This window comes from Pundamilia nyererei, unplaced genomic scaffold, assembly GCF_000239375.1.
Source record: "Pundamilia nyererei isolate P.nyererei 1_Seehausen unplaced genomic scaffold, PunNye1.0 scaffold00073, whole genome shotgun sequence".
Lineage (NCBI taxonomy): Eukaryota > Metazoa > Chordata > Actinopteri > Cichliformes > Cichlidae > Pundamilia > Pundamilia nyererei.
Genome location: NW_005187474.1, coordinates 1,647,611 through 1,673,650, shown reverse-complemented (window position 1 = coordinate 1,673,650; position 26,040 = coordinate 1,647,611). Strand labels below are relative to the sequence as shown.

At 42.8% G+C, this 26,040-nt stretch overlaps 3 protein-coding genes across 4 annotated transcripts in view; 2 read left to right on the top strand and 1 right to left on the bottom strand.

Moving 5' to 3' along the window:
* Positions 1 to 318: 318 nt before the first annotated feature.
* tarbp1 (TAR (HIV-1) RNA binding protein 1) lies at positions 319 to 13,638 on the top strand. The gene is made up of 29 exons (XM_005737111.2): positions 319 to 1,331; positions 1,441 to 1,538; positions 1,627 to 1,696; positions 1,935 to 2,083; positions 2,181 to 2,233; positions 2,344 to 2,441; positions 2,546 to 2,681; positions 2,770 to 2,866; positions 3,122 to 3,211; positions 3,298 to 3,445; positions 3,523 to 3,789; positions 4,232 to 4,329; positions 4,432 to 4,590; positions 4,674 to 4,897; positions 5,021 to 5,252; positions 5,374 to 5,562; positions 5,669 to 5,868; positions 5,949 to 6,020; positions 6,136 to 6,256; positions 6,785 to 6,895; positions 6,975 to 7,124; positions 7,222 to 7,308; positions 7,406 to 7,608; positions 7,698 to 7,779; positions 7,864 to 8,035; positions 8,134 to 8,319; positions 9,281 to 9,405; positions 10,689 to 10,825; positions 13,072 to 13,638. Exons 1-29 carry the CDS (start codon positions 377 to 379, stop codon positions 13,229 to 13,231), a joined length of 4,869 nt encoding a protein of 1,622 aa, XP_005737168.1. The 5' UTR covers positions 319 to 376; the 3' UTR covers positions 13,232 to 13,638.
* Positions 13,639 to 13,875: 237 nt separating this feature from the next.
* LOC102197762 (5-hydroxytryptamine receptor 1D) lies at positions 13,876 to 16,530 on the top strand. The gene is made up of 3 exons (XM_005737198.1): positions 13,876 to 14,038; positions 14,407 to 14,567; positions 15,235 to 16,530. Exons 1-3 carry the CDS (start codon positions 13,876 to 13,878, stop codon positions 16,528 to 16,530), a joined length of 1,620 nt encoding a protein of 539 aa, XP_005737255.1.
* A 675-nt stretch (positions 16,531 to 17,205) lies between these two features.
* slc35f3b (solute carrier family 35 member F3b) overlaps positions 17,206 to 26,040 on the bottom strand; it is a 48,721-nt gene continuing 39,886 nt past the window's right edge. For both annotated transcript variants that reach the window (XM_005737109.1, XM_005737110.1), the window contains 5 exons: positions 24,475 to 24,694; positions 20,912 to 21,037; positions 19,834 to 20,026; positions 19,631 to 19,720; positions 17,206 to 19,365 (listed from right to left, as the gene is read on the bottom strand). In XM_005737109.1, the coding sequence (XP_005737166.1) occupies positions 19,124 to 19,365; positions 19,631 to 19,720; positions 19,834 to 20,026; positions 20,912 to 21,037; positions 24,475 to 24,694 (871 nt within the window). In that variant the 3' untranslated portion in view covers positions 17,206 to 19,123. The remainder of the gene's footprint in view (positions 19,366 to 19,630; positions 19,721 to 19,833; positions 20,027 to 20,911; positions 21,038 to 24,474; positions 24,695 to 26,040) is intronic.

The following is a 26,040-nucleotide window of genomic DNA, read 5'->3' as shown; positions in this document are numbered from 1 at the left end:
TCAAATGAACTGCTGTATTTAGCCTGTATGAGGTTCCCAGTCATTAAACACAAACTTTGACTAAATGCCAGTAAAATGAACAAGTATAAAGTCAATGTCATATTTTTGAAAGCACTATTTTTTTTTCTTTTATAATGGGGAAAATAAATTCTTTACGCTCTTAAAATAAACCAAAACGACGTCTTTGTACTGTGTCACCGATATACTATTCATTTTCTATTTAAATTTGAGCAGTTTGCATTTTTTTTTTCAGCGTTAGATTCTTTTCTGCCTCACATTTCTCGCGAGAGTTGGGGAATTACGTTTACGGAAGTTTACGTTCTGTTTTACCAAAACGTGCTGCTACTGGGTAGCAGCCGGTAGCAGCTTGCTTGCTATGCTCATACCTAGCAATTTAACAGACGCGATGTATTCCGCTTTAATTAACGCAGTGTTATCCAGCTCGCCTGACTACGACCTTCTTTTTGAGTCTCTTTCCTGGCCGAGTGAGTCGTGGCCAGACACGGAGCGGGTGGAGGCGCTGACAGCTTTCATTGAGGGACTCGGACCGCTTTTGATCGAGCCGGACTCGACCTCGTTTCCAGATGCAAAGAGACGCTGTGTTTTAGATAAAGTTGAGTCGGTCCTTTGGACCAAGTGTCTGCCTTTCCTCTCCAGAATTTCGGCTGAAGCAGGTGAAGGTGTGCGGTGCAGGGAGAGCACAGCAGCTGCGTGCAGACTACTGAGTGTGAGTGTACCTCTCTGTAACGAGGCTGTGTGCAGGCGAGTTTGTCAGTCCATCCTGCCCTCACTCCATCTGTCAGAGGAAGAGCTGACCTCTCCGGGAAGACTCAGTGTGGAGGTTGCGAGTGAAGTGGTAGCTGCTCTTCTGCCGTTTCTGGCAGCAGATGAACAGCTCACACATACCACCGTGTCTTCTAGTCTCTCTTCCATCAGGACACTCCCTGATGCACTGGTCTCCAAGCCAGTCAGGGTCATCTTAAGTCTGCTGAACTGCCTCAGCAGTGAGCGGTTAATAAGCATCCTCAAGCTCATCCTGGATGATCTATGCAGCTGGCACTCCACCGACCGCACTCCTGCGGTTACAGAGCGCACTCTGCTGTGTTTGACAGCCCTGTCAGACCACCTCCTTAAACCTCACCACCACCTCCCCTCTTCCTGCTGCTCTGACTCCGACCCTCGTCTGTCCCTTCAGTTCTGGAGGATGGTTCAGGATGGACTGATCCACAGAGACAGCGTGTCAAGAAAGAGAGCACTGTTCCTGCTGAAAAGGTGTGCAGCCCTGTCTGAAGAGGATGGATTAGACTGTCCTCTTTCTGCAACAGGGGAAGGTATAAAAAAAAAAAAACATGCACACACTGAAAGCAGACATTAGGCCAGTTTTAGGTTTACTGTTATTTTATGGCTTGTCAGACAACTTTTTTTCCTAAACTGTTGCAGATGAGAACTTGTTTAAATGGGCTTTCAGCAAGAGCAAGCTGCTCAGAGAGTTCTGGGAGGATTACGTACTGGTGATGGAGACTCTAGAGGAAAACCAAGTAGGATATCCTGCACCAGTGTTTGACTGCTTTTTCCAAGGAGGGATCTCGATACATCTGTTTCACTGTTCCTCCTCTCCCTCTGCAGATTCACGTGGTCCGGCCAGTTTTAAACAGGATAGACACACTGATCCAAACAACAGCGAATGATGATCAAGGCAAGGAAAAAACATTATTTCAGCCTTTTAAAAGTAGATTCGATGTAGCGAGTCTTCCAGCTTATTAGGCCTCTGTGAATGAAATGGGCTGAACTGATTATATCTTCTTTCAGAAGTACATAAGTCAAGTAGAAAATCCCTTGGTCAGTTTTTTCTCACTTAAATTCTTTGAAAAGTAAAGTAACTGTAAAGTAAGTGTGAAAGATCTCAGAGTGGTAGTTTGTTTCTAATGTTTCAGGTCAAGGACTCTTCCACCCCTCCTGGCTGCTGTGTGTGTACCAGCGCATGTTCCACAGTGAGAATAAATCCTTAATGCGAGAAGGAGTGTGTCATCTGCTCGAGCTCCGGGTTCTTCAGCAGCCGACTTTTGCTTTGGCCTTTTCTCAGGTAGACTTAATTTGTTCCTTGGCTCTTGATTGTTTTCATTCAGTACAAAGTTAAAAGCGTGCATTAAAGTTTCCTCTTCTGTTGCTTTGCTCTTAAGTTCATCGTTGGCCCCTTTATGGATGTTCTCTCGGAAACATCCCTCTTCCACAGGTGAGAATTTAACATTCATTAACAATTGGAAGTAATAGTAATGCAGGGATTATTATGTTAAGTACTGCTTTGCACTAGCCTTAATTAACCCAGCTTCTTTCCACATATAGGTCAGTTGGTCAGAGTGTGGGAGACTGTCCCGAACTGGGGGTTAAACTTGAAGTCTTTCTGGCTACCTTCTTCAGTAGCCTGCCAACAGAGCATAGAGGTAAAGGGTCACAGAAGCCACAGCGAACACTTATGAACAAAGTCCTCTCACAGCTCATGGTTAAATTGCTAAATCCACCTCTGACTACTGTGTTCACATTGTAGGTTATGTCTTGCTTCAGCTGATTCAGCAGCTGGGCTCTAAACACTGGTGTGCAGTTCCCCTCCTCTTCCTCTGTCAGGCCCTGTCCAAACTTCCCCCATGTCCACTACTGGGGACCAGCGGGCTCACTGCTCTGAGGTAACTTACAGTGGTTACACTTAGACATACTCTGTCGAAGCTGGTGACACTTAATAAAGTGGTCATTGTGTGTCTTTTGTCTGTACAGGGACGTCCTGCGCTGCACCATGATCACTCATCAAGTCCTCTTAAGAGGAGCTGCCCAGTGCTTCCTGCTGAACAGTGCCCTCTCTCTCACAGTTGTGGTAAGACAGAAGTGCGACGCAAAATACTGGACTCTTTATTAAGCACATCTTCCAAGTACTGAGTTGATCAAGCTTTTGTTGTTCTACGACCAAAAAATCTGATATTTTGGTCTATATTGCCATGACAGCATCACATGGATGTGTTTACTTTAATTTACTGTTTTTATCGATCTCTTCTACTAGATTTTCTGTAAGACTATAGCTTAAGTTATTCAGTCCAATAGCTGAGCTTTTGTGTTTTGTTTTTTTTGTCAGAGTGAAGTTACCCTCGATGATGTTTTTAGCTTCCTGACGCATTTCCGTGCAGACGAGTCGCTGTGTAGAGGGACGCAGCTTTGGAAGCAGGTACGCTGTATCAACAATGGAACATGATTCAGATTGCAAACTGTGATTACCTAATCATTATCCTACATGTTGGGGCATCACTGCAGCTGTGTGCTTGGCTGTTGGAAAATGAAGGCAGTTTCAAGCCCAGGATTACAGATGAAGATTGCACTGGTGCTTTAACGAGTAAGGAAACCGTAAGAGCTTATGTTCAAGGCGAAATAGTCTCCTATCTTCGAGTCCCAGCTAGCACAGGTGAGTCTGAAGTGATACAGTCGCTGTATCTGCTGGTTTGGTGTGTGTATATTTTAAGGCTTTTTATCTTCTCCCAGGTCAGACCGAGAGGTTACCTGACTCCAGGGAGGCCGATAAGTTGGCCAGAGCTATTCTGCTGTGTGTGGACATGGAGAGGGGTCAATCTGGGGCAGAGATCAGCAACACCCTGGAGTCGCTTTTATCACCACTGCTGGAGACCCTGAGCAGAGTCAGCACCAATATCTACTTGCCTCTGCGTAAGAGTGACAAGAGCCTGCAGCTGGTGCTCAGACTGTTCCAGCTCGGAGAAATCCCAAGGAGTCAACAGGACGGAGCGGAGCAAGGTTTGCAAGGATAGCGCTGAATTATTGTCCGAGCTGTTCTATCTGATTTTTTTTATTCACTGAACAAATCATTAAACCTGTCCTCCCAAATTATTATTTGGTGTTATATTGTATAACATACGTCCTTGTAAATGTCACTTTTACATCCGTTTATTTGATGGTGAGAGATCTGCATATTTTATCTTTTTCTTTCATCTATTGGTGACATTTATGATATCAGATTAAAGTGGGCTGTATGTGGCGTGCGATGGGAAATGAGTTTGATATCACTGCCTTTGATTATTAAGCTGTTTTTCCCAGTACTTCTTCTACCTCTTTATTAGGAAACACTGGACATTTATATTGATTTATAGTTTGATTTTATCCCTTTATTTTTTGAGTATTTTGTCCAGAAGCGTCGCTGTCATGTTCATTACATTCCACCTCTCTCTCTGTTTCACAGGGGACAGTGTGATGGTATCTACTGAGATGGCGATTTTAAGGCTTCTTGATCCCATCCAGGAGTTCATCTTTAGGCGACTGTGTGGGGAATTGCAGGAGGTATTTAGCAAGTCAAGCAGGCCAGTCTCAGTCCAATTACACAGATGCCCCTGGTGGCCAACTCTGACGTCTGCACGTATGTTGTCTGTTTTTTTTTAACAGGTGTTTGATATCGAGCGAGCAGAGCTCTATCTTTATGTCCTGAGGCAGCTGGTTGTCATGTGTCGCTCTATGCCACAATACCACAACAAGATTCCTCACAGTGGTTTCTCTAAACTGATAAAGTACGGGCTCACAGTCCTGCGAGAACCAGACCAGCAGGTACCAACCTAAACTTTAATGTCTCTCTCATTAGGCAGGTTTTCAGTCACCATTTTGATTGCTTCACTGATTGTTGTTGCCAGGTCCCCTCTTTAGAATACCAGGTAACTAGAGCAGTTACTATGGCGTCGCTGGCCACGGTGTGTGGTGTTATGGAGCATGAAGTGATTGACAAGCAACCAGAGACAGTTTCTGCTCTGAAATCACTGAATGAATACTTCTACAGCCCAAAGCTGCCTTCCTCACACAGTCAGACATCTCTAGGAAATGTCAATCAACGTCTACTGAAACCAGAGACAATAGACTGGTTAGTGGAAGCCGTTTTTTAAATTTTTTTTTAACTAAAGTAACTAACTAAAGACTTTAATTCAGATGAATATAAGTTCTCGGCTGCCGTAATGAGCAATGGGCCTGTTTCTTCTTTTGGTAGTGATCTGGAAGTTCAAGATCTGCTACAGGACTGGGGACGCTTCTCTGCCAACTTTATGCGAGACCAGTGGATTTGTCTGAATTTCCTGATTAAGGCTTTTGGAATTCCTGAGTCTGTAGAAGCAGCTGAGACTCTCAAGGCTGCTTTGAGTTGCAGTGTGGAGGCCCTGGCTCTCCTGCCCAGTGACTTGGTGCTCCCTGTATTCACCTTTATGGAGACAGTCCTGCCGCAAGTGAGGCTCATTTCATATCAGTCATTTTCTTCCAGTTTTTATGTGAATAATTTGTTGTAAACTAACTGCCAATGAAGCGATTTCCTCATGGTGCGTCTGTTGTGGTGACATTTGATTCCAGTTAGTGCGTGATGAAGAGGCCCTGTGTGTGGAGGCTGTGAGTCTGAGCTGGGAGCTGGTACAAGGCCTGAGCACTAATGCCAATGACTTCTGGCCGGCACTTAAAGGCTTCATCTCCACGGCTTTCCACCATAAACTGCTTCAGCTGACAAAAGCTCAGTCTCCGACCCTGGCGGCCACTTTGAAACAGGTGATTCACCTCACAGCAGGAAAGAAGCGAGACAGAAATTTTGACTTTGAAAATGTAATTTCAATAATGAAATATTAATATTTGTTGTGTCTGTGTTTGTTTTTAGATCGCCCGTGATCTGATGGAGTTGTCTCAGTCAAAGAGTGGAGTTTTTGGCGTACTGCTTCAACACTGCTGTCAGATGTGGCTGCCTGCAGGTGGAGGCAGCGGTGACCAGGCCGACACGGTGTTTTCTAGTATTTTCAACCACATCAGCATAATTACAGAAGCTTGTGTTTACGGTCCAGTGTTCAGGAGAGATCAACGGTAAGGCTTAGCCGCATTTTTCACATTTATTTAGTAGCTTCTTAGAGCTGTTTTAACTATTTAATCGTGCTCTTTCCAAGACTCGTCCAGGATGTCCAAATATATGTGGAGCAACTTGGTGAAAAGTGTGCAGCTAATGTCGCAGTAACGAGGTAAACAATTCAGTGAAAACTCACTTCTTATTGATATGATTTATAATAGTGCCACTAGAGGTCTCTCTTGCTGTGTGGATGTTTCCACAGCTGAACAACTGTTTTTATTTTCCAGTGATAACAGAGATGATCAGTTGCCTCGCACATGTGTTCTGGCTTTCCTGTGCCACCTGGATTCTTCTAATCTCCAGCATCAAAGACTAATGGAGGAAGTGGCAATGGAGCTGTTGAAAAAGGTGCGTTTGGCCTTGTCAGGTTCACAGCAGTGTGTTTTGGGGTTTTTTGTGGTGTGGTGAGACTCCAGGTCTACATGACTGCCAGCAATCAAACTTCCAAAGTGGATCGTTGTATGATGATAGTTTTTTTTTTTTACTCTTTATCCATCAGTTGTGACTGATTGGAGATCACAAATATATGCAAATTGAAGTTAAACTCTTTCCCAGCTTTCAAAGAAAATCAGAATGCGGAATTAGCCTTAGAGCTTATTCCACGGCGAGGATTTGTTATCCGTCCATCCTGTCACAGTTCACAAGAATTATTAACCCACAGTTTTGGTCATAATTTGGTCACACAATGATCATCTCATAGATGTTCACCCAAATTCTGCTCAAGATCAAGGTGACACTTGTCGTTTTATGGGCAATAACCTGGGAATTGCGATGGATTGTGGACCAGATGAGCTCCTGATTCTTTTAAATAAATGGCGAAGTAGCAGTTACAGCCACTTTACATCCTTTCCCATGATTTTTGTTTCATTTCTACAGGATAATGATATATCAAGGTCAAAAGTGCGTTACTACAGCAACTCCCTGCAACATCGTGTTAAAAACCGAGTATGGCAAACACTGCTGCTGTTGCTGCCCAAACTCCGAGAGGTAAGATAGTCACACACTCACCTTAAATCTTCCATGATCGACTGATCCTCTCTGTGAGTGACTGCGCTTTCATTTGCAGGAGTTTGTTGCCACTTTGTGGGGTCGTGTGTTTGAAGCGGGATTTTGCAGTAACCAGGCTTCTGTCAAGTACCTGATCGAATGGATGATGATTCTGATCCTTGTCCGATATCCACAACACACTGACAGCTTTTGGTCCTGCTTCAGCCTGGTGAGCTCCAGCTCTTTCAAACTCTGTAGAACTGGAGGGAATGGTTTTTCATTCTAAATTAAATTATAAACCACTTCTGGTGCTTGTTTCTGTGCAGGATCACGAAAAGACTAAGACGAGCGTCTGCACTTTCTTATCTGTTCTCGTACATTTCAGTGTCATCTTTCCTAATCTTAAAGAAAAGGTAGTATCTCTAATTGTTTTTTCCCACCCAGACAGTATTTGTTTTTATTAATAAACTCTTGAGTATTCACATTGTGTTTTTTCTTTTGTATCTTAAGGCGGCGCAGTTGCGAAAAGCACTAGACGTCATCCTGCAGTCGTGTTTTAACCATAACTTCAGCGTGCGCCTGTATGCCTTACTGGCTCTGAAAAGGGTGTGGAGCCTGGCGGAAAACCACGTGGAAGAGGTAGATGGTTTAGGGGGGCTTTCCTCTGTGATCAAGGCCTGTCTGAACCAGGCTGAAGCCATGCAGAGCACTGGGTGAGAGCAGAGCGGTTCAAATGTTGGCAGGTTTTGTTCTTTGCATCAGGCTAATATGCTTTAGTACATATTTGCTGTCTCACATGTAGAAATGCCAACAAAAACTGGACGAGGATTCAGGAGCACTTCTTCTTTGGTGCCTTTCATCCAATCAGGGATTACAGTATTGAGGTACGCTATTTTGCAATTAAATCCTGCTAAAATATAGTAACACAGTCTAACATGCTTGTTTTCTTTCTTATTTTGCTTTCCTAGACAATATTCTGTACGTTTCCCAGTCTTTCTGAGTTGGCTGATGATGAGTGGATACCACCCTGGAAATTTGAGAAACTCTCATATTTCTCCGAAGGTCCATCTTTGCCTTTGAGAAATCCTGCTCCTGATCTGAACCAGCTTCAACCTGGAGACTGGATCCAGCAAGACAGAAGTACAGTAGCAGCAGCAGCAGTAGTAGTAGTAACACTCTTAAGCACCAGTCAGTGATAAGGTTTCTCTTATTGACCGTCATGGCTTTATGTCTTCCAGGTGAGCAGGATAAGGAGGAACGCTGGGCTGAGGTGCAAAAGAAGATCACGCCCTGGAGACTGGGCATCCAGGAGCAGGAGCCTGAACTTCAGCTGGTTCCACCACAGAGGGCTGCTAGACTGGGAAAACTGCACGGTGCCTTGCTGGTTGTGGCCTCGCTTATCGACAAGCCCACCAATCTGGGAGGTCAGGAGCACCACACATCAATGTATTATTGTACATTTTTGGTTACTAGTACGGGTTACGTTTAGGGAGCGAGTAAGCAGAGTTGTTTTCTGCAGCTGCAATTTACAGATGGCCCCTGAACGCCTCACATGTAGACAGTAGGTAGACAGCTGTAGAGATATATACACACAACATGTGCGTGTTGCTGCTAGTAAACACAAAGTGAGCTGTTAAATAATAAATCATTTAACCAACTTTTATTACTTTTATTGTTTATTTTGAGAGCACCACAATTTTACTGCAGTTTCCACAGATTGAGAACTTGAGGTCACGAGTAGCATGACCACAATTGACTCATATTGCCCTTATGTCCTAAATGCAGCCAATCAGGAGTTTCGAAACCACAAGTGAAAACTCCTTTTAGCTAGATTATGAGAGCTGCTTTTCCAGAATGACTTGAAATGACTCTGCACTTCCCTGGATCTCTGCTCTCAGTTTTACCTTGTGTGGAAGCCCCTCCCCCTGCACAAACCCCTTACACAATGTCAGTGTATTTCTGTTTCGTAACAATGATATAGAAGAACAGAGAAACACATCCATTTGAACCATCTTATCTGGTTTTACACGGTTTTGCACCTGCCTTCATCAAGCACATAATATATGTTCTCTGGAAGTGTACTCGAGTGCTGTTGTCTCAGGTGATAAGGCACGAACACAATGAGAATTTGTTTATAGAGGAAAAAGATTTTTTTAAGCCAATATTGATACTGTGTAATGCAAGAAAGACTGTTAGCCTGGTCCTTCTGTAAATGTTTTACTTTGAATCCCAGACTCAATTTGCATCTCTTTGTACACACAGTGGTGTTCTAGGAAACTCAAAACTGGAACAGTCTTTTTATTAACCTCCTGTGCTTTGGATGTCATGGAGCATTTTTCTTTTAAAAAAACCCCACCCAAATCAAACATACTGTCTTTGTCGCAGGTCTCTGCCGGACTTGTGAAATATTCGGTGCCAGCGCTCTGGTTCTGGATAGCCTCCGCCACGTGAATGACAAAAACTTCCAGTCCCTGAGCGTCTCAGCTGAGCTGTGGCTTCCTTTGTTAGAGGTGATGTGCAGAAAATAAACTTATTTTGATGATCAGAAGTGCACATGGTTAGATTAAGGTTAAAATAGATTGTTAGGATCTCACACACACACACAGAATATCCAGACAGCAGTAGAAATAATGCTGTTTATTCAGTTAATCCGTAGATGTGCATTATTGAGAGTTACAGTAGCTCTGTATTTAAAGGCCCACGCGTCTAAAAGGTTCATTCTTTTTGTACTGTTTGGGAATTTTAATGATGGATGTACCATAACACTCTGAATATAGAGGCCTTTTTAATACATGTATTTAATTTAAACAGTGGTTCACGAAACTCTGACAGCACTACTAAATAAAAGTAAAAATGTTTTTTATATTGAGTACAATAAATAGTGAGTAGTAACTTCTGGGCTCAGTGTAATAAAATGTGACTGACTGCGATGAAGCAGTGAGTCAGGTGATAAAGTGGTAAATGTTTTTGAAATATCCTGAAGAAACTCAACTCCAGGTTGCTTTTGATGGCAACCCTGCACAAAGTGTGACTAAAACACAGGGAACACTCTAAGGTACCTATACATGCAGACCATTTGTCATCATTAAGCTCTTTTTTTGCCTTGTGATGGGTTTTGGTGGGTTTTTTAGTGCTTGCCATATATGTTAGAATTAGAATATATGATTGTATTATGCAGCAAAACTGGAGACTGTCACAGATAATTTGATACATCATTCCCTGGAGGAAACAATGTTTGGACTTTTGCTGAAAATTAAAAATGCTCGATCATTCTCAGCACGACTGCCTGTGATCTTTACTGTAGAACCTGTGAATACGTGCAAAAAAGTGATGTAAGTGACTAATAGATCTTCTGGGCCAGCTGTGTAAATTGCACAAAGCTCCTCTCAGAGAGGATGCAGTATTGATCCTGCTGCTGGGATGATGTTCAAGTCATAGAAGCTCACATTCTAAACTGAGCTCAAGTCTTTTTAAGATTTGTATGCAAGTTTGCCCTCCAGACCAATTAACCTCTGGTATTAATGTAAAAGTGCTTTCAATTTAATTCCAGGCGACTGGTGCATTTCCTCAGGAAAAACTAAATTGGTCTGAAACATCTTTTAATCCACTGCAAGGAGCAGAAAAATCTGCTGTTGATATCACAGCATGAGAGTCTGTAGCAGAAGGGTACTGAATTTACCGTCCTTATAAATATACACGGACAGTTTATCACAGTTTGATTGTTGGAATTGTTGTTTTAAAAGAATATTTGTGTAAACAATCTCTAAAATCTTACACTGTTTCTGTCCTTTAGGTGAAGCCGATGGAGCTCACTGAATTCTTGCAGGTGAAGAAGAGTGAAGGTTACTGCGTTGTGGGAGTGGAGCAAACAGCCAACAGTCACAGCCTCCAGGAGTACCAGTTCCCTGAAAAGACCCTGTTGCTTTTAGGGTACGGCAGCTTTTAATTTTGTCACAGTCCAAAAAGGCTCTGTGTGGTGTTTTTCCATCATTCAGGCCCCTAAACCCAACCAGCTGTGCCTAAACATACGCAGGCCTCCGTGTTCCCATGCCATTGTGACTGTCACATAGATAACGGTTAGCGCTGACGAGGCCATTTCATTTTATCTCGCCAGTTTAGTGTGCGTCCCTGTGGGGTTTGCACATCTCCTCTCAATTGTGTACCTGTCTGGGCATGCTGAGATATAATTGGCTGTCCCCGAGAAGCAGAGGAAAAGCCATGAATTATACAGAACAGCACAAGCAGTGCAATGATTGAGAAATGTCTTAATTTTGGCCCAATTATTCCTATTAATTATTCCTAGTCGGTGCGTGTATTTGTTTTTACAGTTTGTAGCAAACTGAGGCATTAGAAGCTTGCGTGACAGGATTTTTTTAGCAGCCAGCCTCATTCTGTGCAGCTGCCCTGGCAGAGAGGGAGAGAGTAATAGTGCTGGCTTCTGTGTGGGTGTCTGGTTTTGTTCACCATTCAGGCAACTGAGGTGTGAGCAGCGCTGTTAGCTTAAGCACCCATGCGAGTGCTTTCACAGCTGCGCTCTCCTCAGCGCAGCATGGCCAAGCTGTAATTTCTCATCAGGTTGCTATTATGTCACCCACTTTCACAGCGAAGATAAATGTAGCTCATCAAATCACGCTTTCTTACTGTGCAGCACCCTCAGTAGAGACTGGGTCAAAGTCATTAAGTCTTTGCGTTTGCTTTGCTTGGCCTGTATTGCTGGAGCTCATTTGATTACAGTTTGAATTGGACTTGCACTCATTAGCTGTCTGTATTAAGAGCTTTTTCACTCATAATTGCAAAGACTTGAGAAAGTGAAGGCTGATCCTGGTAAGAGCTCTTAAATGAAATGATATGGGTAGCGTCACAAAGCCACAGGAAAGTTAAAAAAAAAAAAGCATCAGCTGCAGTAGACACTACCTTACATTTAATCATCAGTTGTTGTTATTAATCTCTGGTTCTTTGTCCCGTCGCTCTATCCTCACCCCCAAATGATCATGACAGACAGCTGTCCCCCCCTGAGGCCATGTCCACACTAATATGTTTTAGTTTTGGCCTTCCGTCCACACTGAGACGGCGTTTTCAGTCACGGAAAACACAGCGTTTTGAAAACGCTCTCCAAAGAGGATAGATTTGAAAACGCCGTTTTCATGTGGTAGTGTGGACAGCGGAGCCTTTTCGAAAACAGTCATGTGACCAATTAAACTAAGATAGCGGAGGGGATTATACAGCAGTTGTTTTGTTTGCTCTCAATTTTGACAGCCCTGTTAAAGATTAATATCAGTCTGTTCCTGCATCAGATAGCTTTTCTTCAAATTGTTTAATTCTCAATCGCTTTTGCAACTTTGTACTTTTGTGTTTCTCGCAGCAACAACTCCACCTCATTGTCAGTCCATTTTAAAAAAACTCTGTGCTTTTCCTCAACATTTTGCCGCGACGTTTTAAAGAGCCGGAAAGTAAATAAACGGCAGACTAAACGAGGCAGGCCAAATCTTCTTGCGTTTCACGCATGCGCAGTACTGGAACGTAAGCGTTTTCGGCCATTTCAATGTGGACGCACAACTCTGTGAAAACGACTGAAAACGATAGTCTGGACGCGGAGCGTTTTTAGACGAAAACGCCATTTTCAAATCTATACGGGCTAGTGTGGACGTAGCCTGAACCTCTGGTTCTGCCAGAGGTGTCTTCCTTTAAAAAGGGAGTTTTTCCTTCCCGCTTCTCTATGAGTGCTAGCTCAAAGGGACATCGGCTGATTGTCGGGTTTTTCTTCTTGTTATTTTAGGGTCTTTAACTTACAATATAAAGCACCTTGAGGTGACTGTTGTTGTAATTTGGCGCTATATAAATATAATTGAACTGAATAGTATACTCACTAGTTGCATGCTGCACAGGATGATTTCACAGAAGTTTTTGTGGAAAGGATGCGCAGCAAGTTCGCTAACTGAGGTGTAATTTAGTTATAAGATAGTAGCATATCCCAAATGCTCCACTTGCTGAAAATATAGTGAGTGGCCTTTCTCAAGAGGTTAATCTGGATTTGAGTAAAGATTTATGTGCTCTCCTTTTATGTGAATTGAATTAGAGACGATTCATCTGAATGAAATTAATTTTAGTGTTAGACATTTATGTATGCTTTGTTACATTCTTCACTCTTTTCCCCTCTTTATTTTTCTTGCTTTTAGCAATGAACGTGAAGGTATTCCTGCCAACTTACTCCAAATGTTGGACGTGTGCGTGGAGATCCCTCAACAAGGCATCATCCGCTCACTCAACGTGCACGTGAGCGCTGCCCTGTTAATCTGGGAATACACGCGACAACATCTCAACTCAAAACGCAGCTGATGAAGACACCTGATGCTGACCTCTCTTGCCGATCTCCTGAGAAAAGTATTTCCTGGGGAGACTTTAAATGAAGGCGTAAAGCTTCTTCACATCATGACCTCAAGGGCTTTCTGTCGAGACAGCGTGGTCAGGAGCCATCGGCGCTGCTCTCAGGCCTTACTGAGAGTCATGAATAAAGATCAGCCCTGGCTATTATGTCTAAATGTTCCACTCTGCTTGCTGTCATATTAATGAAGACAATGTCTGTGTTAGAAGAGCCAAAGCATCAATGGAAATTTTCCCCTTTGGAGGCTGACTATGGAGCTTTGGGACTGAATTATAATGACAGTATTCAATGAGATGTACTTAATCTTTAAATACTGCTTGGATTTTTCTAAATGTATAAATAAACATGACTCTTGTTTTTTATGTTGACCTGTATTTAATGATTTGTGATTTTCTATAACACATTCAGCACTGAAAGAGTTAAATAAGGTACAGCAGGTGCTCATACGTCCCCCTCCCTCCCCTTAAAACCTGCAGACCTTCCGGGCAGAGCAGGAGCAGATGGAGTAGCTTACATGCGATAACAGTTGTGTATTTTCCTGTGGAGACGGGCTTGTACTCGACTCATCATGTGAGGATAGTAGTTATTTGACTGGGATATGGATGATCCGGGTGGCTCCTGGTTGGAGCCCAGGTTGTTCCTGCAGGTAGCACCTACTGTGAGTGCAAACTGGACTGAAGGCTCGGAGCTGGGGGTGTCCAAGCAGACCCAGCTGGTCCTGGAGATCCTCATGGTGCTGATGTGTTTGGGCGCTGTGACAGGTACAGACTCATCTGCTGATACTTAATTGCCAATTAAGGTATTTTAATTACTAAAAATTTTGTGATCTTCTCATATCCATAAAGTGGAAAAAAAGCACTTTCAGTACCAGAACAATTCATTGATTGACACAGTAGAGCTTTAAAGATTTGTTAAAGGTTAATTTACCTGCATTTCAGTATTTTAGGTGTTTATAGGATCTTCTGTTAACATAGTGCTTGTAGTATCCACTAATTAGAATTAATTAATTTCTGCCTCTCTGTCTGAGTCACAAATAAAACAAATACTTTTAAAAAAAAATATATCCACCCACTAGTCTGACCCGTGTGTCACGGCGTGTTTGTGCTTGTGTTGTTGTATTTCCGTGTAGGCAACATTCTTGTTATTGTTATTGTGGCTGCAACCAAAACTTTCCACTCGGTGACGTCGGTGCTCATCATGAACCTGGCCATCAGCGACCTCCTGGTGGGTATCGGGGTCATGCCGTTTGTTGCCCTGTCCGTCATGAACCGTGGATGGGTGGATTGCACGGTACGTCACCCGTGTCCAGTCTAGCGTGATTAAATTTTGTGCCAAAAAGTGATTGTCTGCCAAAAAGTGATTTCCGGTATTTGCCAAAAACTGATTGCTTGTAATTTAAACTGCTATAAATAACTCGTTGGCGGTTCATATGTGAAACATATGTCAAATGTATCCCTCATGAATGATATCACGTCATCTTGAGCAACAAACAACATTCCTGTAACAAGGTAGAAGCCGCAATCAGTTTTTGGCAGTGAGTTTTATGTATCCTTTATGTATGCAGTTAAAAAAATTTTGTTGACTTGAAAAATGTCTCTTTTAAGAGCAATCTGGCCAAGAAGACAGTTGGAATTGCAACAAATGCGAAAATAGTTCTGTAAATATATTTTACGTGGACAAAAGGGAGCTGATTGATTATAATGTAAGTGCAATAACACAGTCACAAAGATACTTGAGAAACAGGTAATTTTGTAATTTTATATATAACCCCTTTGTAATACCTGTTCACCAAAGTCTGTTTAGCAACATACGTAACGATGTTACACATAAAAAAAACACGCAAACATTGGAAATCAGTTTTTGGCAGGCAATCAGTTTTTGGCACAACACCGGAAACGGCGTTTTTGCTTTGCTCCACTGTGTGCACGTGTGATGAGGTTGTGTCTCTGTCTGACAGGACCTCTGTTCGTATGTGGGTTACACCTCCTCTGTGTACTGCACAGCTTCTGTACTCACCCTGGCTGCCATTGCCCTCGACCGCTACCACTCCATCATAGACTGCTTGCGCTACAGCTCCCGCTGGACCCTGTGGAGAATTTGTGCTGTGGTCCTGTGGATCTGGTTGCAGGCGCTGGCCACCAGTTGCCCCCCACTGCTGGGCTGGAGCTCAGTCAGCTATGTGGACCCCATGTACAGCTGTGCAGTGAACTGGGCCAGCAGTCCTAGTTACACCGCTTTCATGGCTTTCCTCTCGTACGTCTTACCTGCAGTGGTCATCCTTTTCTGCTACGTGAACATTGTCAAGGTGGCCCGCAGCCACGCCAGGAGGATCCACACTCTCGAGGACTCCGTGCAGCGCTGCAGGACTCTCCCAGACTATGCTCCTGGGGATTCTTCCAATCAGCACAGCGGGTGCCACCACACCCCATCGACACTGATCTACCACATAAGTGGACAGTTTGTGTCTCAAGTTGGTACAGGGGAAGAAGATTATATCAACGATGCTCTTCCTGAAGCTACCACAGAGCAGAGAAGGTCAGCGTCCAGGCGCTTTTTCTCCTTCCTGGCTCAAAGTGCCTCCCAAGTTCCTCTCCAGAACTCCCAGCAGCATCACAGCCACCATGGTGTGGTCCGGCTCTTCATGGTCATCGCAGCCTTCTTCCTCTGCTGGACCCCTTACATAAGCGTGGCCCTTGTTCAGGCCACAGAAACTGCAATTTCAGGCCAGTCCACCCTAGTCCCAAACTCTGCTGTTACTTTCTCCTACTGGCTGGTGCTGTTGAACTCTGATATCAATCCTCTACTGTACGCACTGCTTAGCAAGCGTTTCCAAAACGCTCTTCAGGGACTCAGGCAAAAAATAAGCATTCGTCTGGGGAGCGTAGTGGGAAGGGGAAATGAGCTCAGACCAGAGGGAGACGATGGAAGGAGCAGCGAGCCCAGCACGCTGACCACAACCCATCCCGGGCTGGCCTCCAGCTCTGAGAGCAACAGATCATTGTGTTCTCACTCCATTTTCACAGTCAGCACCGACTTCAAACATCAGTCTGAGAAACATCTGTGCAGTGTGTGTCATCCTCAAAAGAGGTCTACGTGGCAAGATGCATCAAGTGACAGGAGAGCAGACTGCCTGCAGGTCCCCTCCCGGCCACAAGAGGGCAGCAGACTACCCTTTTCTGCTGTGACCGAGGAGCGGCAGGCCACTTTTTTCTATGGCCAGATAACAGTGAGAGTTGAGCATGATATTACTTAGTCAGGATACCCGTGGCGTCAGACATGAGACCACAGTTAACAACTATTTTATTATTTTAATTTTATCCGGCAATGAATTGATTGTTTGGTCAAGAAAATGTAAGAAAAATGGAAATGTCCATCCCATTTTGACCTAATTTCTGATTAATCTTCCTTTTTTTTTGTTTTTGTCTGACCACCAGTCTTCAACCCAAGCAAACTGACGTTATTATCACAGAAGATCAGTTAAAAAAAAAAAAATCAAAGCTAACAAATAATTCATTTGTCCTAGAATTAAAAAAATGGAAGTAGTCACTGGTCCAAGGTCTCAGGCACCTTTCTGTGTGGAGTCTGCATCATCTCCTCCTTGCCTGTTTGGGTTAGGTTTCACAGATACCTGCATGCTAAGCTAATTGTTGTTTCTAGTTTGCCTTTATTGGATAACTCAGACTTATAAGCTCAAATCAGACTGATTTGTAACCAAGACTACAGTTGTTTATATAAATAACAAAAAAAAGCAGTGTACTTCTAAATTGGTTTCCAGGTTCATTGATTTTTGTTTTTAATTTAATTTTAAGTGTGCTGTCTCACCCAACACCTGCTAAACCTTGCCAAATTGTTTGGTTTGTCACTCAGTTGTTTACTTGATGACTTTCTTTGGCAAGAAAAAAAAACCCCGACAAGGAAATGTATTGAAAAGAAATATTTTTATATAGTACATGTTATTACACTTGAAGACACCCAACAGTAGCTCTAATAAACCCGTCATTTATTCATGTTCGGAACATCTCCTCCTCAAATGTGATAATCATATGTTGCATCTCAGTGTAAAAATCGTCATTCCTTACAAAGGTTTACATTTATGTCTAGCAATAATTCCAGAGGAATACATTATTATTATTTATTGTCATACAGAATGACAATGGGAAACAGTGCTAATGTACTCTATTGCGAAACAAAGAAAAGGCAGTGAAGTGGACTTTTTCGGCCGCATCTGCTCGTACAGTACGTGCATGCTCGTTCTGCAAGACGTCACTCGCTGTCTTCTCAAGGTTAAGTCGGCAACCAAATGCAAACAAATATAAATGTGTCAAGTTTGTCTCAATAAAGAAAGAAGGAAAAAGAAAATCGTTCAGATGAGTATAAGAAGGATAGTATTAAACAGTCTCTGTGCAGCAGTCTGTGGTGGCACTGTAAAAAACAGATAGCACATTGCGAGCGTGTGTGTGGTCGAGTGATGTTCGTACATTCACAACAAGGCAGAGTTTCCACCGTTGCTTTACAAGGCGTGTACCTCAGTTTCTCTCGGGGGTCAACCACACCATGGTGGCTGTGATGCTTGCCTCAGAAATGTGATAAACGAAAGCAGACAAAGGTTTCTTTTTTTCTTCTTCTTTTTTTTTGATCACTAGAAGAGCCGTGTGTCAGCACTCCTCTCCTCAAGCCACAGTGGGACAGTTTTCCAGTCTGTAATTCCCGATGAAATGAAACGATGTAATTGAACTGCTGCACATTTGTCTGTGTGCATATGATACTAAAATGTTAAAAGAGAGGCTCAGAGATAGCTGTGTTTAAAGTAATTAAAGGGGTAGTTCCATTAACCCGTCAGTCTTATTTTGAGATATCAAAGCTTTTAACAATATTTGAATGTGTTTGTTTAAATTGCTTGCTTAATAAAAGGTTCACGCTATTTCCTACTGGTGTGCTGGCAACATAAAGCAAGTGTTAGGCAACTGCTTTGTGGATGGATTGAAAGCAATCCCACTGTTTGACAAACACCTCAATGATATAATGCATTGAAAGCGAATGTAGATATCGCGTGACTAAACTGTGGGGCCCGAACAATGAGTGAGTGTTGACAGAAGTGGGAGTCTAGCCCAAGGAAAGCACATAACCACGGGGAGCCAATCAGTGCGGATGAAATGAAACTGACCTCTTCTCTAAGAGTGAATAGAGAGACACATTGTGAAAGCTTCTTCAGCCCAGACTGATCCTCAGACGTCCAGACAGGTCCCTTCACACCAGATGAGCTTCACAGGTCCACAGCTCCGGGACATCCAAGGTGTGAAATATAGCTATGTACAAGTGCACAAAAGGCAGGTATTTGTCACTAAGTTTACACCCGCAGAAGGCTACCGGGCCTCGTGTTCTGTTTTCAGGCATTCAGCTTTGTAGGCATTCTTCTTTGGATCTTAGAGGTGTGTAAATGTGTACATGTTAAAGCCAGCTGGTCTACAAGGTGTTAGGGCTGCCTTGAGAGATGTCTGCCTCTTTATTCCTCCTCACTGAACTATATCAGGCAAGTTGGCGAGTCTTCCCAGAGGCGAGGAATCAGAGGAATGATTTAAGAGGTACAGCAAAATTAACGCATGGTTCAATCAGTTATACCTGATCATTTTAAGGATTACAAATGATAGAAGTCCATGCACCGACTTGGTTAACTTGTGAGCAAGAATGATGCCAAATGAATGAAACGCGATCTTCCCCCTCGGTTGAAAAGCTGCAGATCAGAGGGCAGTCCAAAAGGCAAGGAACCAGGCAGATCACGTGGGTTAACACCCCTCATTTCCCTCCCACCTCATGTATATGTGTTTGTGTGATGATATTTCATATATTCAAAGTGCATATGTTGACATGGAGGTCCTGGCTCTCCCTCTCCAGTTGAGCCCTGTGCCAGCTCCGGCCTCTCCGCTGCCCTCTGCTGGCTCGTCACGTTTGCGCAGCTTCTGGCTGAGCTGGATAATGCACTGGTCCCAGTCCTCTGGTAACAGCAGCATTAGGAAACCCAAGCAAATGATGAACACAGCAATGAGGCGCACCGAGTTAAAGTGAATTTCACACGTGTAGAGGTCCACCACTGTAAAAAAACAAATAAATAAAAAGGTACTGTGTCAATAGAAGGGAACAACTGGGTTTATGTAAATGAATGTAAATTGTAACTGTGCGTGTTTATGAAATAAAAATGGTTAGTTGTACATCGAGAGGGAGCCTGGTTTGAAAATTAAATGGAGTCTCTCATAAAATATAGATAGAAACCTTTGGGAGAATCCAGTGCCATCAAATATTAAATGGTGACCAGATATAAAAAGCTAGCACTCTTAGAGGAAAGCCAAGAGACTTACTGGCGTTTACAGGAACACTTAGGACAATGCCAAGGGAAATTAATGTCGGGTATGTTATCGCGATGCCAAAGTTCACCAGGACGTTGAAAGCTGTAGGAACAAAGCAGAATTAGAGCAGCAGCGGACTACACGATGAGAATGTTGCTATTTACACAACGATTACACAACCAGCCAGTGCACATTACTGCTCTGTCGTCATATACCGAAAAGCAGGGCTGCGACCCCACAGAGGTAGGCCCATGGGATGTCTCTGAGTGATTCGATGTACTCCACGTGTGTAAAATACAGCATGACTGGCACAAAGCTGACGAAAACAAAATTGGTGCTTCCAACGATGCTCAGAAAGAGTGCAGCCTCTCCAAATTTGGCACTTCCCAGCACCATCTTAAAGAGCACCTGAGAATAAAGAGGAAGGAGAGTGATGCATACATCGAATCTGCCCTCTTCAGGAGCTGAGGTATATTACAGAGGGCGAAGCCTGCCAAGTACCTGCCATGTCTCTGGCCCAGGGCCACTGCTGTCTGTTTATCACATTAGGGCGGCACAGACAGCAGGGCAAAGGAGACCAGACCCTGTCAAAACATAGCTATATAATATCTGTCCTGTAACCTCCTTGATCAGGGTAACACAGCCTGAGGCCTGCAACCAAATGCGTAGGTATTGCGTACTTCTGGCAGGTGAGTCTCACACTACATAATCCCCTTCTGTCTTCTGCCACCTGGTTACATAATTAGAAGGGAGCTAGACAGGGCAACTTACAGAGACGTGTCCATACATACAGCATGCTTACCTATTTTTTATTCCACCGTGAATAAAAGTGGCGCTACAATGGAACTTTATGCTCAGCGGTACAATACACACTGAGAAATGCAATCAAATCCTAGAGGTTTTGCGGATCGATCTAAATACCGATAGTATCGATACCAACGTTGGCATTGTATCGGATCGATACTAGCATAAAAGAATGTCCTCCAAGTTCAGTATGTAGCTCACTGAATTGTGTGGAAAAGTATACCTCAAACATGCAATATGAAAAATGTCCTTTTTGTGTATAGACTATAGCACACGGAAACAACAGAACCCAAAGTGTTTCAGAGACGGACAGCTTCAATATGCACGAGTAGCTGAAAGGTGTGTTTTTGTTATATCACTTGATGATGATTCATCTCATAAATCATAAGCTGCTTTTGTAGTTTAAAAGTATCGATATCATCAATGTTGGCCCTGGATTTAGTTGATATCACATCGATACCAAAATCTGCAGTATCGCACAGCAAATACCTTATAGAGCGCTGACATCGAAGCAGAGGCCACGACCAAAGCAATGCCGATGACCGAGTGGCTGTGGAATCCATCGGCATAGGTCATCATTACGATGCCCGCTATGGCCAAGATAGCAGCTACTATCTATACAGAGAGAGAGAGAGCGAGAGAGAGTATCAGTGAGTGAAGGATGGACAACATGCTGCTCACAGTTTGGTGAAAAAGGCACCTTATCCCCTTACCGCCGCGGAGGGACACAGCAGGCCCACATGGCCTCAGCTTTGTCATTCAGTGCAGAAATAACAAGCCTCACAGAACCAGGCTTGAAGCAGCCTAATTAGTGGGTGGGTTGTTATTTCATAGGAAACAAGCTTTTCATTTGATATTTACATTTTCTACGTGCAGTGCAGAAAGGACCTGCTCTCAGATTCACCCTGTAAGCGCTTCCAACACAGGACAGGCAGCTTTTACAGTGTTGGCTTGATTGTGTGACATTGATTTCCGTTACAAAGCCATCGTGTTTACAAACCAAATCCCCCCTCACACCACTCCCCGCCTCTGCAATTATCACAGCTTCAAGATGGCAAGAATCCATCAGCTTCACCCTGCTCTGGGTCAACTGTGATGCGTAAAAGGCAAACCTCTTGTGTTTTATTGCATTAAAATCTGGTTTGTCTGGGTTATATGTTCATAGTGTATATGTGAGAACTGTACAGCAGTGATGGGGCTACGGTGCAGCCCAGCTGAGTGGATTAGCACCGCATTAAGGAGGTGTCGGGAAGATAAATGAGCCGCGTGTTTTTGCTTGGCCAAAGCACCTTAAGCAAGTCTGGCTAAATGTCTCTTTCTGCACTGCAGGCTGCCTGTCAGTCACTGCTACACCTTTCATTTTAGAAAATGGCCATTTGCTCACGGCGTCAGCAACAATTTAAGATGTTTCAGCACAATGTGGAGGGTCAGAGGGAGGAAGGACTGTGGCTTCACCCAAACTTGTTCTGCAATGAGCAGGCGTGACCGATTAGTCCGGTGGGTAGCTTATGTCATTACGGTGGCGTAACTGCAGCACGTGGACCTTGCACTTTTTACAAATCATAAATCTAAACATGGGTCACACAGAAAAAAAAACCACCGAGTGGAGCTAGTCATCGGTTTTATCCACAAAGTACCACTGAAAAAAACCTCCCTGTTTAACAAGGTTGATGTAGCATCCCCCTCATCGCTCTCTCTCTCTTCCCTTTCTGTTTCTCCTCCTTCACTTTCATGAAATACTTGTTCAAGTTCCCCTGCATTACTGCAGACATCCAAACACTGCAATCCTTACTACCAGGCAACAGAGAGCAAGAGAGGGGAGGGCGTGTAAGCGAGTCAGTGAAGCGGGACTATTACTGTACTTGTCTCTTACCGAGGCTTTTCATCACAAATAATGGGGGTGACGAGTCGGGGCATACACAAGGGAGAGACGGGGTGCTTGTGAGTGTGTGAGAGGAAAAAGGGGAGGCATTGTGCAAAGTGCGGGACGGCTGCAGATGTGAAAGCATCTGAGGCGTACAGTGAGAGGAGATAAACCGATATCTTAATTCACAAAAGTAAGTAACCCCTTACTGTCCTGCTTCTCTGTCTTTATCAGTCACAAACTTGCCGGCTAACACACACATGCACAGACCAGGAAGCACATTTGAATGACACTGTGATCACTGGTAGGTAATCATCCCGTGGTGCTCATAACCTGCTCTCTACTCAACCGTGCTGTGTGTGTAGCTCACAGATTCAAATGGAAATTCAGTCAAAGAAAATCATCACAAATTTGCATTTCTTTGCAGATTAGAGACCTTTTTTTTGTCATGATGGCTGATGAAGTGTAAAACTGAGTTTGGTATAAAAACTTGCAGTTAAAAATGCACATTTGACCAGAGAAGACAGTATTAGAGATGAGTGCAGCTTCTAAGAAGGTAAAACTGCAGGATTGCCTTAAATCTGCCAGTAGGTGGCAGCAACTCTGGTTTCAAAAAGAAATCTGGTTGTAAAGTAAACATCTATGACATCACGACCTCAGTAAGCACTTTCCTGATAAGTTTATAGTGTCAATCATCTGTTCCAAGTTTAGTAAGAGTTGGAAAGTATGATCCTGATAAAAGCCAAAAGGAGAGTAAATCAGGGTCTGCTTTAGTCAATGCATAAAGTGTCCTTAGATTTTCCAAAGGGATTTACCGCTTTCTTGTAATGTATGGGTTCAAATGCCAGTATGGAGATGATGAAAATACCTCTTTTCTTTTTGGTCCAGTCATAAAGTAATCAGAGGTATGTTGCCATCTCATGTAGAGTCATGTTAAAGAGTAGGTTTCATAAGATTATACTGTAATATTCAAAATATAATAAACAATACAGTAAAACAAAGATAATTTTTTAATCTGTCCATATCAAACTTGGGATCATGACCCAAACGTGTGCATCGGTTTACAAGATAAGTCCTGTAGGCATTTATATTCCTGTAAGAAAGAGAGAAGAAAGAAAAATTCCTGCTACACAAAATAAAAATTTGCCTTCCCCCCAATCTTGTCTCGTGTCTCATGATGAACAGGATACTTTTGTATCTTTGGGGATCTGAACATAATCAAACTGATTCAATCTAGGAAGGAAAAAAAAAAGGTTTGGTGGACCTAGTCATAAATCACATAAATCAACGTGTGACAGTCAGCCTGTGGGGCCAATATTGGCCACGCTCTTATCTTAAATAAGTTTCGTCATAATCAGTGAGATTCAAGATAATTGGGACGCTCAAACATCTCACCAAAAAATACACGAGTGCAGTGCCCGTTCTAAACGTGGGAGTGAAGAACGGGCTGATAGCAGCTTGCAGTATTCTTCACAACCGCATCAGCGAGCGATTAAAGCCATTCGTCGCAGCTCACCATGCACACCCACGGAAAAGCAAAGATATTTAGACTTTACAACCATTTCATTTACACTCAGTGTGCCTCTATTTCCTTTTGCTGTCATTTGTTATGGATCTACTGTTTCTCATAGACAACAAAGACCCAATGAAAGCCTGAGCAGATGTTATAACATTAACGTATCTGGCCACTGATGAAAAATCGAACAGAAACTCCAGTTTATTAATTCCCTGTTTTACAGAACAACTGCACTAAAAACAGGATGGTGGGACAGATGATAGTGCAAAACTGCTTTACAACATATAATACTGATATATATATCTATATATATTGATGTGCTCATCCCACAGCTCGCCAATTACCTACAATGATGTAATTAGAAATCATTCATTGGCTGTCTGGGGGGTGAGTTGTGGTTATGCTCTTGCCACATTAAGTACAAAGGGGTAAATATCTTGTTGGATATAGTGACTTTATATAACATAGTAAATTATTCTTCAAAACTAATTCAAAAGACACGCTTTTGGTTGTTAGCTTGTTTACTGCAAATAAAACTTACAAGCCAAGAGGGGACAGTGTGAAAATCCTTGCTTTCTGTGTCCTGTGCTCGAGTTAGACATCTTAACTAAAGACTCATAATTTTCCCTTGAAAGAAAAAAAAAAAAACCACACACATGCAGATATACTCACCCTGACCCCCATGAAGCGGTCTCTGAGCACGATCCATGACAGCAGGAAGACGAAGGCCTTGTTACAACAGAATAGCGCTGACACATCTGTTGTGTTGATCTTCCTGAGGGCCTGCAGGTACAGGTAGTTGGTGAGGATCCACAGCAGGCCAAAAGGAGCTACCTTGGTGAAAAACACCTTCGGTGTCAGGCCATCGTCACCGAAAAACCTGCAGCACTCCCTGTGTGCACGACCAAAATGAATACTGTTAACCTTCTAAAAATGTAGTATGATTTTAAAGCTGATGAGTATTATCACTCTGGGACCAATTAACACCAGTGAACACAAACAGCACAATCTGAAAAACACACTTAATGCCAATGAGTGACTGCAGTAATTCCCACTTCAACAGTTACATCTAAATTATGTTCGTCCCACATTATAGACACGTGGGACCAATGCTACCCTACTAGAAGAATGGTTTAATATTTAATTGCAAATTAAGATCTGCCACAAGGCATTAAAGTTAAATATTCAACTGTCCCCATTAAGAAATTAAACAACCTGTTTGGTCCTCAGGTGTTTTGTCTGGTTACATCTGACAAATATCTCAGTACAGCAAAGAAATGGGATAATCTTTGCTGCTACAACAGGACTAAATCGAAGAAAACAGCTGTTTGGTATTTCATAGTGACAACAGGCAGAAATTTATTTTATGTACTCAGAAAAGTCTTCTTTCATCTTCCTCCGTTCTCAGCATTACTTGTGGACACTCTGGGGGTTCCGCTTCTGGGTATGAGTTTCCGTATGGACTTAAACATGAAGGGAAAATGGGGACAGAAATAAATTTTGCTGTGACTGATGCATGTGATGAATAACTCAGGCAAATTTGTAATGACTCAGATAACAGCCATGCAATTCTAAGGTTTTATGTATGATAAAAATCATCTGGTCTTAGATTTAGGTGAATAAAACCTCAGGTGAATTACAAAGCATGACATATTACACCATGACATTATTTATTTAACTAAAATTGAGCTAAAATGTAGAAGATGTGTGTGAAAAACTAACCACACCTTTATCGCTAAGGAATTAAGAGGTTGTATTAACACAATGCCAAAGAGGAACGACATCAGCAGCGATCTTAGAGAAGCAACTATTGCTGGCAATCAATTTAAATCCTTCATTCTACAGTGAGAAAGTTTATTCACAAGTGGAAATATTCAAGGCAGCTGTTAGTCTTCCTAGGAGCGGACATCCTAGCAAATTCACCCCAAGCATGCAATGGTCAGAGAAACCTCAAAAAAGACTCTGGGAGCTACATCTCAAAATTTGCAGGTCTGAGTTAGTTAAATGTTGAGGTTTATGCTACAATCAGAAAAGGACTGAACAAATATGGCTTGTTTGGAGAGAAAGCCTCTTTGTTACAAAAAGAACGTGACCCCACAGCTAGGCTAAGGGTGCAACCATACACAAAATTTTGATATTTTTTCGATACAAAAAAATGTTCATGCCTTTTTAATTTGTCATTTATTAAAATTATAAATATATATTTTAACTCAAAAGTACAGTTTTAAATTTAATGTT